Genomic DNA, 15,644 nt, shown 5'->3' on the forward strand with positions numbered 1-15,644 from the left:
GTAATAAACTTTACTAGCTAAATCTATGGCCGTATATGAAATAAATGGGTACAGTTAATCCTACCTAGTAATTCGGTTATTTTCCAATGTAATAATTTGCATCACTTGAAACTAGCACTAATAAAATGCAACATTATTCTCGAATGTTATGGAAGTAGGAAATAATCTTACTACTAAATAGTTGTTTAGGAATCGACTTCTTACGACATGTATTCATCATTTCGATTCGTCGTACTACAAATAGCCTTAGTGCGACCTGTAATATCAAGTGTCGTACAACTGTGCACCAGACATGAAAACAGGCATCGTTCAGCAAACAAACAATCTTTAACCGTGGATCGTTTACGTTGCGCACGTGCGAACATTTTTGCCCCATTTGTCGCAAACGATCTTGCGAGCGAAACGTATCGCATTCTACTGCTGATACCACCGTATCGAAAGGATAAATTGAGAGTACGCGACTGGAAGGTTCCAGAAGGTGTACCGATCAATGCATGGCGACATCCACCATGTCTTCATGTATTCGCCGAAATGAGGCGGAAAATGATATTACGCGCAACGGCTGATTGTGTGGCCGATTCTGCAACCGGTGTTGCTCGAGGTGCTGCTTGTCCGTTAAGCGTTTAATGGCGCTTGAGGCCATTTTCTCACCCACGGTCATGAATTAAAACGCATCAACATCCCGGACACGGACACGCAAGGAACGATACCACGATAAGGGACATCGATTCCGTGTGATCCGTGCCGAGAAGTTGAGGCCATTTATTACCCTCGCACTCGCTTCGTCCCGCAATAGCGGTGTTGGCGGCGAAAAGAAGTACACAGAACAACGGCAAAAAGCTGGCCAAGCTAGCGGACGGGGAGGCAGCAAGAAAAATGGCCTCTGCGCGACTCGCCCCAACACTGCTGATGAGGTGGACATGTGATGCCGATGCGGCCGATTTCTGGCAGTGACGTACGAGTGTCGAGCAATGATTCGTTAATAAATTATGTGCTTCCCGGTTTGGTGGGCTCACCCGGGTCGGTAAACTAATGGCTCTGCTGTGTGCTGGATGAGACGCAAAAATGATCCCAACCCACACACACTCGCTACAGGGACAATTTGTGTGGTGAGCTGTTGATTAACATCGTGATTCGTTCCGCACAGCGTTTGAGTTTTATTTATTCTCTCCTTCAACGGTTGTCGCTCATTTTACGCAAAACGTTTCCTTGTTGTTTTTTGTTTTCATTGTAGGATTGTTTTTATATGTACATACAATGTTTATGCACACGTACGGGTGGTGGTTTTTTTTTTTTACCCGACGACTTTATCATCTCGATGACACTTGACTTGATTATGATTCGCGTTGATTGTTATGCACAAACGCGCGCACACACACACACACACACGCCAGTCCCAACGGGGGCTGGACAGGTCTGTGAGTCATTAAATGCTCCGTCCAGAAAACCGCACTCACCGGACAAGTGTGTAATGAAGTGGACACTGCACAGTGGTTTGCAGCTGTCCGGCTTTGTCCAGGCACCCGGGACGAAGACCGGCGACGGACCGCCAAAAGTGTGATTACAATAATCGCACCCATTATGGAAATTATGGTTATTAATTATTGATTGAAGCGAAACCGTATGCAAAGCAGGATGAATGTGGTCCCAGCCCTGCTTGAGGTAATTTGAAATGTGCTCGACGGAGGATTTGCTGCTGTAAATTATTGCACTAAACCCGATACGGACTCCTGCTTGGATTGGCGTACCAGTGTTCATTGGAGCTTTGTTTGGTAAGGGTTAATTCGAATCCTTTTCACATGTATTAAGTTTTATACAATATTATTAAAGGGCATTTTTCGGAACATTGTTTGGAATTGGAATTGTTTTGGGTGGATAAGAACAATCCACACAGACTCCATCAATGCCATTATTTACACGACGTTTATTGCGTGCAAAAACTTTTTTAATGCATGAAATTTATTCTAAGATACTTAAATGTAAAACCTATTGCGCGCATAGAAAAGTAAATAAATGTTGAATGAAATTCACTTTCGCTGTGAGCTTTAGCTTCTTAACAATTGTCCCCCAGTTTCCCGCAAACAACACGCAGCAAACTCAAACTCAAGAGCAATGTTTTGAGCGCATGGTACAAAACTTTTTTTCGACAAACACAATTGAAATCCTTTAGCACCCTCCCAGAAGCAACCGAATGGCTTTGGGTTTAGCTCGGAAGCGTCCCCTTTCCGAATCATCCCTCGTACTGTGTGCATTAGAGCCGTACCTTAAGCAGCAGCAGCTAAAGGATTACATGCCGCCCGTCGGATGTTCGGACAGGATTTGTCGCGTCTCCAGCTTTGCACCCGTCAGCCGTCTAACGAATCGTCACAAATTGAATTTCATACTCCACCGAGACAACGTGTGGCGTAAGGCGAAATGGCGAAAGGCGGCAAAAGAAAACACGTTTCCCAGAGTCCACAAAAAAAATCGAAAGGATGCGGCTTGTGGTCGCGAAAGAATGTGAATTCATTTGTTTCCCTCGAGGGACGAAGCAAGTGAGTGAAGAACCAAACATAAAAAAACGCACACACACACATACACAAAACACAGTAAAAGTCGCTGTTGTGAGCGAAAATATCCAACAAACAGATGGTAAAGCCATTGGGGTCAAATGAACCTTCCTTCCTTTCTCTTACAGTCCTTTTTAAAAGGAAAACAAAATGGTACAACAGTAGGCGACGAAATGGGGAAAAAGAGAGAACGAATGGAACCAGACAACCGCAAGCGTATGCCGGCCGGTGCGTAAGAGGTTCGTACGAGGATCGTGGCACATTTGCTTTCTCACCGCAGCTTGCCGAGCCTTTTCACGCCTTTTCAATCCTCTACCCGGAACGGGCTCTTAATCTTGGTTGGTGAACATAGACAACAGCGCCAAACAACAGTTCGAAATGGGAAAAGTAAAAGCGATGCTAATGCGATACGCGGCCTCACACACTAACACACACACAGCACGCACACTCGCCAAGAATGAATATTCATGAAAGAACAATAAATTTCACCGCAAAGTTAATAAAAATAGATTTACTGACGCGCAAACTGGTTCAGCAAAATGTCAATGGCGCGGACACGGTGGTTTTACCGACCGTGCGAGGCAAAAAGGTGTGAGGCTGAACTTATTTGCCTTACACCAATTGGAAAAAGCGATTGAAGGGTGTATGTGTGAGTGTGTTTGTGTGAGAGAATGAAGGAGCTTTTGCAGCTGGTGGTAAATTCAGGCACGATTGTCACTCGGAGGGTATGTCAATCGGAAGCTCGATGCAAGTAATTTTGAATTCTTTCTTTGTCACATTTGTCTGGAAAAAAGGGGTTTTCTTGCGAGAGAGAAAGCCAAGAATTAAACCATCGTGGTGTCCTTTATCGAGGGTTTAACAAACACCTTTCCAGCATGGATGCAACGACGGTGTGGAGCCACAAACCGGTTTTCCATCAAACAGTTCACTGCATCGATTTTTCGACATGTATTTTACGTTGATTTTGTTCCACATTGTTCTCCAGTAACCGAAAGATGCATGGTGTGTTTTCTTGCGCACTTACCGAATCCGATGTTGGAAGGTCTTGGAATCCGCTTGAGCAAACATACCGTGCAGCATTGAAAGGGCACCGTTTTTCCGCCGTCATTCACTGCGTTGGAATTTTACTTGTCAACGGGTCGTTTGCTTGTTAAGCCTAGCAATGAAAGTGTCCGCCGTGCCTGTGTTCGGTGCGATCGATTTAAATCCTTTTCGCTTTTCCGCTTTACTTCCCAGATCGTACTACTGTGACTGCTATGCTGGATTTAGTGGGCCCGATTGTGGTGACGGTCCGCTCTGCAAGGACGCGAATGTTTGTGAAAATGGTGGCACGTGCAAGTAAGTGTTATGCAGCGCCATTGATGGCGTTTTTCCCGTTTTTTTTTTGTTTGGTTGTTTACTTCCTTGTGAACGAATAGTGGTTTTATTGTTGTAGAATTAAAAAAAGCTTATTTTATAATTTTGAAATTTCTCACTTCCTTATTTCGTGAAGTATTGTGTTGATGTCTTATTATTATTTACCTTAATTTGAAAGTTATTCGTCATTTATTAACTTTTAAAATTGTTTCATTTGTGCATTGTTATTTAGCAAAGGAAAATATTGCTTTTTGTAACAACTTTTTCCATCATTTCGGTAATAATTCACTTTATACTGCATTTTATCATCCATCACCAGGCTCACCCATGGGTGAAATGTTCCATAATTTCCTGTTAATGATAAACTGACATAATACTAATCGTTAGTTACCGCCCACACATTCACACGCACATTCTGGAACAGATTTAAGCCTTAAATGCATGCTTCATCATTGTACACTTTATGAGATTGTCCTTCCGCTCCGTCCTTCAACCACAACCGTACTGGGAGCTGCAATATTAATGGTACACCAGTTCCCCGTCCTTCTCCAGCAACATAACCCATTCCTCCATCGTTATTGTGTGTGTGTCTGTCGTAAAGCAGCAAACCTTCGCTCATTAACAAAACATAGGCGCTAAACAGAGCTTGTCATTCTACTGCTTTCGCAGGCACATCGGTGACAACGCCATCATCTGCATCTGCCCGGCCGGATATAAGGGCAAACGGTGCGAGATCAACGAGTACGACGAGGTCACAGGTAAGCGTGCACCGTCGGTAAATACCCTCCACGCCCGCTCCAACCCTCGGATGGTCCTTGATGCATTGACGATGGTGTGAGGGATCGTCTTTTTCCAACATTTTACCCGCATACTAATTTTCTTCAACGCCCCCGCCGGGCGGGACGAATTTCGCCCCGAAAGTGTTCGAGAAATGCTGATGAAAGAGGATTTTAATTAATTAGCCACTTTAACGACTGTCATCTTGCCACGATAATCTACCTCCGCTTGTGTGCAGGGTTAGTTGGTGCCTGGTGCTGGTTGAACACCGAACAGTGTAAACAGTGTAGTGATTTTCAATTATACCCGAAAATTTGAGAGTATTTAAGTTTGTTTGTGGGGTTTGCTAATAGCATGAGAAAACCTTTTTGTCACAGACAAGACATAAGAGACTTTGTCGAAGAGAAGTATAAGGGTGATATATTGATGACATACTTTTTTATATTAAAGAGCGCGTTTTCAAGGTTAAATTGTCGCACGATGTCATCCACTGTTGCAAAATATAATGGTGTGATATTCTCTCCCCTAATGGCTGATGTTCCACTTTCCGACAGATTGTACAAAGCCTTCCCTTCTTACCGCCTTGAATTGAAAGTCCTTAGCGCACAGGTGCGTAGCATGTAGCCGAACGTGTACATCACACGTCCACACTCAGTCATGTATCGCTCGTGGAAAACAATATCTTACACTTGGAAGTATCACATCGCCAAGACCTTCACATCGTCAGCGCACTGGCAACGAAACCCCGGTACAAAGGGTGCCAACTTGTCATACTAATAAAAGCTGTTCTCAATCATGTTGCTCGAATGTACAACCAGACCACTGCACCTACCATCTGCCACACCGGTGCCAGCTAACTTACCCGCTGACCTGAATTTCATAGAAACTGATTTTATGAACGCAGAAACACGCACCCTCCCGGGAGGGAGTGTGTTCCGTAGAATGTCACAAGTAAATGGAGGCGCCCGGTACTTCAAGCACGGTCGGAGCTTTATTCCGTTGAACAACATTGGTCCTTCGGTAAAACCCTCCCGGTGCCCGATACCGTCAAGCGAGGGAAAAATGGTCTTCACTTCTCAGTACTCATTTGGAGGGAAGAGCGATTAAACGAAAATTCCGATAGAGGCCCCGGAAAATCTAAAGGATCTTCGTGGAAGCGGACTGGCCTGGCAGCTGTGGCTGGGAAATGTCAGAAAATAATTTTGAAAACGAAACGAAATTGATTCTTATCTTTAATTAAATCAGCCCCTTTCGACGTTCCTATACCGACCGGCCTCTCATGTACTTAGCCACCCGTGGGACTTGTTCGCATATTGAACACTTCCTGCCACCTGTCGTACCGGCCGAAACAGTCCTTTTGGTCGCCTTTTGAGGTCGGTTTCGGTTCGATGACTAGGGTCGGTGCTTGTTACATGCACATGACTCGTTTAGCTTGCCAAGCAGACCCCTAGACCTCTGCCTGTCAGAGAGCTTCCGGGAGTACTAGAAAGAAGGCGCCCTGTGGTTTGACAAGAAAATAAGCTGTGTTTTGGGGAAAAAATTCAAAGAAAACGAACACCAATTTATCCTGGAAGATAGATGAGGGTGAAGGTGGATTATGTTTTGATGGGATTTTTATTTTACAAACGATACAATATCGTATTTCGGGTCTACCGTCCAGTGCAAAAAAGATCATTAAAACTGGCAAGCGTGCTGTGTTGAGATTCGAATGATGAGTCTACATATACCATGTTGTAACAAATACTTTGCATGTGTTGTTTAAAACGAGACCGTGTTCTCGTTATACTTTGAAACAAAATATATGTAATACATTTTTCTGACTATCTGACCCTGCTGCAATGCACTCCCAAGTGTTCTCCTCCTCTTGAAAAGCATCCATTATCGTGCAAATGAACATAACTCCAAAAATTTATCTAAGCTGATGAGGATGCAAATGCTTCCAAAATAGCCACCGGTACGGTGTAATGGGCGATGATCAAAGTTGTAAGCGAAGCATTCGGTCGCACTTTGAAGCAATTAACTTGATTTAGTGCACTACCATTTTGCTGAGTTGCCCGCCCGCTGCGGACGGCACCATTCCAAAACTTGTGCGCCGTAGAGATCAATCTAATCCAGCGCGCACCGTTGCTTTAATTGAGTGTTATTTTATTGATTGACTCGGAACGCGCCGGCACTCATTAGGCGGCAATTAGTGATGACGGATGGCCGCTGGTTGGTTCTTTCGTTGCTCGAAAAAGTCAACGCGCGGATAGATGATACGAATCATTGATCTTCATTAATTAAAATGAATTGCTTAAAATGGATGTTGTGGAACGTTCCTGGACCAGAATGTAGAACTGTTGATTCCGCTTCCGATTGAGAATGTAAAATTGGGTGAAATCCAACCATTAGTTTAAATTGCTACACCGAAAGGGAGCGACTGTCAGTTAGCCCTACGTGTAATGATCCTATTTGCCGATATTGAAAAGTTAAAACGATGCTGAAGGATCATTTTAGATTGATTCATGTTGTGCTGAGAGTCAGAAGTAAGAATTGATAATCAGATGGCTGGCCGTTTACCAGAGAAACACAATCGTTCAACAAATTATAGTGACCATTTTCTGTAATTCAATCTGGCAATGAAGTCCTTTTAGTCTGAAATTTTGATGAACTTAAAGTCTTCCGATAAGGTTCTGGCATTCGCAGTCTGTACAGAAGTGGTTTTCATCGAGCAATTGATTTACTTGATGATTACAAAACATACCGAAGCTTCCCGAAATCCTCGCAACGAAGAGAAGTTATGCACAGAGACAAATTGTTATATTTATAATCACTTCATACATTCCCTAGGACGCTTTTATTAACATTTTCCTGCTTGTGAAAAATCAATTCCCCCAAATGCATCTAAATTCGATATGAATAATTCAACAATCATTGTTTACGCATGGCCGGAATGAACTCCCGTTCCGGATCACCTGTTGCTTCAATGAATGATCGAGTGGGCTCATTGAATACATCGCAAAATATAGGTTCGATTAAAATCACACGGCAAACATACGACTCTCTCCAATTCCGTCGAAGTTAAAGCTCGTGCGCGTACAAAGTTCGATGTTGCTTTTAATGTTAGATTCGTTGCCATCATAACTGCGAATTGAAATGAGAAATTATTCTCACTCGAACGATTTTGCCATACAGCAGAATACAAACTCGCTACATGTAGTCAGTGTAATTTATAGAACGTTATGTTTGCATTTGTAGGCTCCATTCTCGACTTAAAGAACAGCAAAAAAACCGGGTCAATATTGTTCCCAACTGTCCCTCGACGTTGTGACCCACTGACTTCCTTACAGCCAGGTACGATGATAAAAGTAATAAAAATGAATTTCACCAAAAGTTATTAGGATAAAATTCAATAATTTTTATTAAGTTTGTTATATCCTCTTTGATAGTCGGTACTTCGAGATCAAGATATCTCAGCCCTATCTTATTGCCCTTTGCTGCTGGTTCGATTCTCGTTTGGGGGTGAACATTTTACCCTCTTTTAGACAACTTTGTAAACGTAATATACAACTTTTCAAGGAGTGAGGAAAAAATGCTCCGCCATCCTGTGGACTCGCTCGAGCCAGATGCTCAGGTAGCGTCACGATGAAAAAAAGAAGGAACATAGCATCCTTACCATAAAGCTCACCACCTACCTGTCAGCTCTCTGCCCGAATGTAGAAAATGTTGCGTACACATTTCAAAAAACTTGAATGAAAAACGCTCGACCGAAGAAGAGGGGGGTGAAAAAAAACTTTTCAACCACTTCAGCACTCCGAAAAGTGGCCGGGACGACCAGAATCGAGTTTCGTTTTGTAGCGGCGAAGGCGAAATTTATGCCACTCAATGGTGACATTCACGGTGGAAAATGCTGCACATCGAGAGCGGGGGAAAATCATACACGAAGAAATGGCCGTAGTATACCTCGTCAACCACTTCACATTGTGGCACTTTTGCTGTGGATGGACGTGAGCATGTTCGTCAGCCGGGTAGAGATATATTTCCTCCACCCTGTGTGTGAGTTTGTGTGTTTGTGATCCCGGTCATTCATTCATGGTGCTCTGGAATTTTCTCTGAATCGATGTTGAATTTATTTTTTTATTTAGTGTAAATAATTGAAACTAGTTTCGATCAACATGCTATATTCCGTGCTCGTTTGTGCATTACATTTTGTAACCAATCTGTATCGTTCTGTCCCCGATAGGTACACTTCAACGAGACCGGGAAAGTATTGGAGGGCTTTTTTCTTTGCAAAATTTATGCTTGCATACATATCAATATTTTGAATCAAGTGCTCAAATAGCATAAAATACTCTCGTTTGAGTGGTTATATTTTTTCCTTAGACAAGTTTGCACCAGGATACTGGAATGTTTTGGTCAGTAACAATTCGCTTCTAAATTTTGTACAAGCATATATGTGGGGTTTTCATCTTTTGTATGAAAATAAAAACGGAGGACTGAAGAAATGGACATTTTGAAGCTTCAACATCAACATCAGTGATCGAAAATTGTTGAAATATCCTTAAACCTATCATCATTCAAGTTTCTTAAACATTTTTTGTTTACAAAATATTGGCTATCGACTTTAAAATATTGATTATATTTGCATCAGACATGTTTTAACTTCGTTGAGATGTTTTAACTTCGATTGAGTTCCTCATTCTGCTGAACTGTTTAACAGGAGTATTAAAAAAAATTCTTTTTAAACTAAGCCATACCTACAGAGAAATCAGAAGTATATCACTAGTTACTATTTTACACACAAACCTCAACCTGAACAACTGCAACCCTCTCAGTGGAGGATCAATCCCCTTGGAGGTCCAGGGCGGAATTTTTAAAGGGGGGCCTTTAATTTTGCTATTTTGCATTATCGGTGTTAGGGAGGTGTACTTCAAACATGATTTATCAACACCAGCAAAGTCTCGGAAAGAAAGCTCCCTTGCGTACACCTCAGAGTTCTGTTGCGTAGCCCTGTAAACGGGCCTAGTAAGCTAGTCTATATATAAACGTTTGTATGCGCTAAGGAGAACCAGAGTGGAATAAATATGCCCATTACTAATGCATTGCATACTATCAAACCCGTGAGAGCGATCGCTAGTGTAAGGAAGATGGATGAAACTGAAAGCATCCTTCATCTCGCTCAAACTTCCCGTCGGTTGGTACAAAATTCCATACAAACCAGCTGTTTTCAGATTTCCCATACCAGAAAAGCATCCACGGAAAAGGTAGCACCTTGTAAAGCAATTTTGGTCAAAAACCGCCGAAAGGTATGCAATATTTAAATACTAACTTTCCCTTTGGTCGTGAAAAATTTCTTCGAAAACTACCAATTTATAATACCAGGAGAGCATCCACGGAAGAGGTAGCTCCTGGTACTGCGCCGTAAGGTATGCAATGTTTATACACTAACTTTGCAACCAACTTGCAATGCAATGCGCCGTAAGGTATGCAATGTTTAAACACTAACTTTCCATACAAACCAGCTGTTTTGAGATTTCCGATACCAGGAGAGCATGTCTCTCAAGAGGTGACCCTCAGACACTCAGGCACTCAGTCACTCAGTCACTCATGAGTGACCGGCACTCATGAGTGACCGGCACTCATGAGTGACCGGAACTCATGAGTGACCGGAACTCATGAGTGACTGGCACTCATGAGTGACCGGCACTCATGAGTGACCGGCACTCATGAGTGACTGGCACTCATGAGTGACTGAGTGACTGAGTGCCTGAGTGTGTGAGGGTCACCTCTTGAGAGACATGCTCTCCTGGTATCGGAAATCTCAAAACAGCTGGTTTGTATGGAAAGGTAGTGTATAAATATTGCATACCTTACGGCGGAAAATTGGTTCCAAAGTTAGTGTTTAAACATTGCATACCTTACGGCGCAATACCAGGAGCTACCTCTTCTGTGGATGCTCTCCTGGTACTAAAAATTCAAAAATTGGTAGTTTTCAAAGAAATTTTTCACGACCAACGGGAAAGTTAGTGTTTAAACATTGCATACCTTTCGGCGGTTTTCGACCAAAATTGCTGCACTAGGTGCTACCTCTTCCGTGGATGCTCTCCTGGTACTATACATTCGGAAATCCTTCAATTTCATTTATACTTTAAAGTCACAAAGTCGATATTCTTCTCTGCATTTAATTTATCTCATAGAAACAAATGTTTTATATAATCAACGAAGATATTTTTGAACAATTTTTTACCTTTTAAAGTTAATTGTTTTTTGCTATTAATTAACTCTGCTGTAAAATTTTCAAAAATCGCACAATCGGGACAAATTTGTTGGGGCCCCCAACACGGCTAGGCCCTAGGCGACCGCCTACTCCGCCTACCGTTTGATCCGCCGCCGAACCCTCTAATCTTTCTATCTGCCTGAACCTTAAACTATTACTCTAAAAGGATTCGCTGGCTCTAAAAGGCGCTTTCGGCGAACCTCCTACATCCCACCGCAATAAAAAAAAACTATTTGAAACTTTCATTTTAATGCACCACCTTTTGGCTTTTGTGCGCTGGCTTTTCGATTGCTAGCTGTGCTGCTTTTGTCCCACTTTTCGCGGAAACCACCTGGCAAACCACACACCGCGAGCGGAGTTTGCGAAACAGGTATAAAATTTTAATTGGATTTGCAAAAGCTTAACTCAACAGGCAGACGGCGGCTTAAGTCTCGCGTCAAGTCACGCCAACTTCACTTATTTCGATGTCTAACAGCAATACGGCAAGGGACGCGTTACAAGTGGCACGAAAAACGCAATAAACTCCACTGTCGAAACACCTTCTTCTAGCGAACTCTGTATGTCAATTTTCACCGCTGCCGTATGGTGAAGCGCGTGTGTAAGTGTATCACACAAACACACCTTTCCATGGTTTACTGAAAAGCGCTTTATCAAAACGTGGCGCTTTCCGGGAGCAAATCTTTATATTACCTCGCCTTATGCTTGTGCGTGTGCATTAAGAATGTGCTTATGTCTGTGTGTGGCCTCATTTTCATGCTCACTCCCGAAATGGGATTCTTTTTTCCTCTCTTCTATGGAAGAGTTTCACTTCCGGCGATCCACCAGTTGGTGGGTGTGCTCGAAAGCCACTGGGTGAGGCGCAAATGGTGAAGAAAAATCATCGAGCCGGGAAGGCACACCCGAAGCGGGAAGACAGCATGGGAAAGCATCTACTTTGCACTTCCTCATCAGCAAATTAACAAGATTTATTGCTGTTTTATTTGGGAAAGTTTCATAATTTATTACGACCACAAGGGCGACGTCTGGGCCTTGGCCGGGCCGTTTCGGGAAGGACGAATATTGTCACTCGCGCGCGCAGCAAAGCTTTGCCACCAACACTGGTGTGTTTGTCGAGGGTACGAAAGAGCGAGAAAGTTTAGCCCGGGTAAATGCCGGTAAGGGCCAAAAATAAAACCGTCGATCCACCTCGGTTGCATTGTTCGGTTGGGAACGGTCTCGGAATGCCATTTTAATCCACAAGAAATTGGCTAAACCATTCGGCTGGCTTCATTCTCAGCTGTCAAGACGCTCGGTCGGAAAGATTTTCTTCCGCTAAATCACGCCTGCAGGTTTGTGCCTGTGGAAGGGAAGTGGGAGGGAAAAAATAATACAAAACCTGACCCGACACGTTTCGGATTTGGGCAAAAATTTGGCGACAAATGTTTCACCCCATCGATCGGAAGTCAATAATTCATTCGATCGAAAGATTGAATGTAGTGCTGCGTTTTGTGCCAGTACGCTTTGGTATGGCTTTTTTTTAAAGATGTTTTTTTTGCCTACTTCCAGTGAAGACTAAGGCCTCGCATTTTGGTCCTGAAACGAAAGGAATAAAAAAAAAATCCCTCATCCAACGGCGGAACTTTGTGCGTCGGAAGTGAAAACGACATTAATTATGTCGTAAATCAACTTTGGACAATACTTTCCATTCGGTGGACCGATAAACCTTGCGAATGCTGGCCTGCCTGCGCCGCCCAGCGGATGGAGGGATAATTGTGGCTAGGTGAGAGAAAGTTTTTCCTTTCACTGCAAACCAACCCTCGAATGGGGTTTTGTGAAGCACCCGGTAAGCCCCGGTAACCGGATGGAATCAACGCCAGCCGGTGATAAAATTTATATTTCTTCACCGCTACAACAGTTGGTCTTGTTCGTCTTGTATAATAATGATGTTTGGTAGCAGGGTTTGGTGTTGTTTCGTGCACTTTTTTTTCCGGCACTGTATTTTGTACCTTGTTGTTTACGGGCGAATAAATCGCGATATTTTGCAACCACAACATAATTTCCATTAGCGAAACTTTTGTTTGGTGCTCTTTTGTGTTTGCGGTCAATGGAGGAACGCGGGTAAACTAATTTAATTTAGTTTATAATATGTCCCTGGCGTATGGTGCGCTAACCGCACATTTCAGTATCTTGATAAATAGCTTATTTAATTTTTAGCTTTTTACGAGCGAAGATTCAATAAAAAAGATTCTTTAAATAGATTTTTTAGTAAATCAGTACAGCAGCAACTGCATAAAACTCCAAACTCTAAGAGGCCTTTTAGGAAATTGGCTTATGGACGATAGCTCTATAGTTTAACAAAAATGACCAAAGAAACTCTATGAAATTTTCTGACAAAATGCAACATTTTACCATTACGTCATCATTAGTCTTGGTACACTATGAGCTAATTAATTGCATTAAACCGATCAAAGCAGGCATTGGAAATACCTTGGAGCAAGCTATTTTCATTCTGGGATACGGTGTATCTGTATCGTTTTACAACAATATTTACAAGCTATTTAGTCGCTTCAAGTCTTAAGGCAAAGCTCAAGTATACTCTAGAGAGGATGAATTATATTTGTGTACTTATTTTAAGGGACAATGTAAGGGTCCCTTGTGAAACTCATCGCACTGTGGGGAGATGAACAACGATATGTCACATTCGGTACCGCGTTTATCAAGCACACCATGGGACCAATCGCATACATTTTCCAAACATATCACCTTATTAAAATATGGAGCGAAGTAATCATCCTCCCCCCCATTACGACTGCCATAATTTTATACCAACTTTTCCATATTCTCCGGCCGATAAAACATCATTGTAAACTGTGTGTTTCGCCTCGTTCCGTCTACCAAAATAACCCAAAGAAATAAAACTCTACATTCTTGCATTCTCTCACTTGCTCTCGGTATGGATGGACACACCCGAAAAGCTGAAATTGCCATTTTCTTTGCTCCTTCCAAACACCACCAGCCAGAAAAAAAGGAAACCCATTTTCACGCTCGCAACGGTTCGGTTGGTTTTGGTGCCTTCGTTAAATATTTACCAACCAATGATTTATGCCTAGCGATGCGGGACCGCGCAGGTCCCATCCGATAGGAACGTATCCGGCACACATTTTTTTTTCTGCTCCGTGCTGCAGGTAGCTGAGTAACCGTAAATGACCGGCACCCCCGCCGGGTGGATGCTGAAGCGCTGATTGAGTGGAATCGGTCGTACAGCTGCCAAGCGGACGCAGAAACAAACACAACACTTTTACAGCCGCTTGGCCGGTGGCGGATGGCGTGAACCTTTCGTGGCGTAAGTTCATTCAGCCTACCGTACCGTATCCCCTATCGGGGCGGTGCAGGTAGCGATGAGCTCGATATGATAAGCATAAAATATAACAATACCATTACGTGCACCGATCCCATCCACCACGCAAACTCGAACGTGTCTCGTGAACGAACACCCAGTCCCGATTCTTGCGAAGTGTCTTGTGTGTCCGAAAAAAACGAATGCCGGGATGTGTGCCAAGGTTTTTATGGCCGACGATGGCCGGAAAGGAAAATAATCCTGGAGCGATTTATTCTGCAACTACCGACCGACATTACGGCCATTTGGGAGGGTGGTCGTCATCATTAAACCACCACACGAGAGCGAAACGTCACGTCCAGCAGGACACACTAGGGCGGCAAGGGCGGCCGCATTTGTTTGGGTGAAGAAAAGATCGAGTTCCACATTCAGTGCATGGTAAATAAACCGTTTTGTTCACGGCTAATGATGATGTCACTGTCGTGCTGCTGCTTCACTCCGCTCGCCTACTAAATCATCCCATTTCGTGCTGATTCTAGTCCACAAGCGGTACAAATTCTACCCAGCTAGGGAATCAAGCGCTTCGTCTGGAACTTTGTATGATTCCTTTCTCTGGGAGTATATTTTGTTTCCGTGTAAACTTCCCACTTGGAGCGTGAGGTGGAAGTCCCTCCCTATAAGTGGGGCAGCGTCCCGGCATGGCAAAAGTTAAAGTGTCGAGAGAAGTTGTTCAAGTTCAAAGGAACGAAAGTGATCTCACTCACTCTATCCTGGTGCTGGTGACTTTCACCGAGTGACACCTTTTGTGAATGGAAGAGTTCCAACATCGGTTGCATGCAATCCTGAATCTTGTGATTTCAACCCACTCAGCAGCAGCGTCCAATGTATCGTTCGGAGCCTGCGTCAAACTGTATCCTCAACTTAATGGTCCATGGACCTACGCCGACAGGAACTATTTTTAGCATTCTCTTTCCACACGATTCAACCTTCCGAGGGTGGTGGAGTTACGTAGTGTTTCTTCCCACCACGTGTTCTCGCCACACCCACTGCTGCAAGAATCAGCTCCAGCAAAACTTACTGCAAGGGATGAAAATTTGACCAACTTTCTTACCGTTTTTTTCTCTTTCTCTCTCTCTCTCTCTGTCTCTCTCTCTCTCTCTCATTTTTATCTCCTCCTATAGGATGCAATCTCGACAAGGAAGGTGACGACTGCTTTCGGCAGTGTATTTCGCCCGGTGACAGTCTCGACGTGTGCCGCTGTGACCAGAGCATATCGTCCTCGAGTAAGTATCGAATCCTCTTGAGCGTTTCACTGCTTTCCGCCACTCTCGTGCCGCCCGTGATGCAACTGTTACAGCGATAACAGCAAACAACAACTCCTCGCTGCTGC

General features: G+C 43.5%; 1 protein-coding gene across 1 annotated transcript in view; it reads left to right on the plus strand.

Moving 5' to 3' along the window:
* Positions 1-15,644, plus strand: part of LOC128303547 (uncharacterized) — a 114,022-nt gene that overhangs the window by 12,673 nt on the left and 85,705 nt on the right. Inside the window, exons 2-4 of the mRNA XM_053040531.1 lie at positions 3,786-3,887; positions 4,575-4,663; positions 15,436-15,537. Coding sequence (XP_052896491.1) covers positions 3,786-3,887; positions 4,575-4,663; positions 15,436-15,537 — 293 coding nt within the window. The remainder of the gene's footprint in view (positions 1-3,785; positions 3,888-4,574; positions 4,664-15,435; positions 15,538-15,644) is intronic.

Source organism: Anopheles moucheti, chromosome 3 (assembly GCF_943734755.1).
Source record: "Anopheles moucheti chromosome 3, idAnoMoucSN_F20_07, whole genome shotgun sequence".
Lineage (NCBI taxonomy): Eukaryota > Metazoa > Arthropoda > Insecta > Diptera > Culicidae > Anopheles > Anopheles moucheti.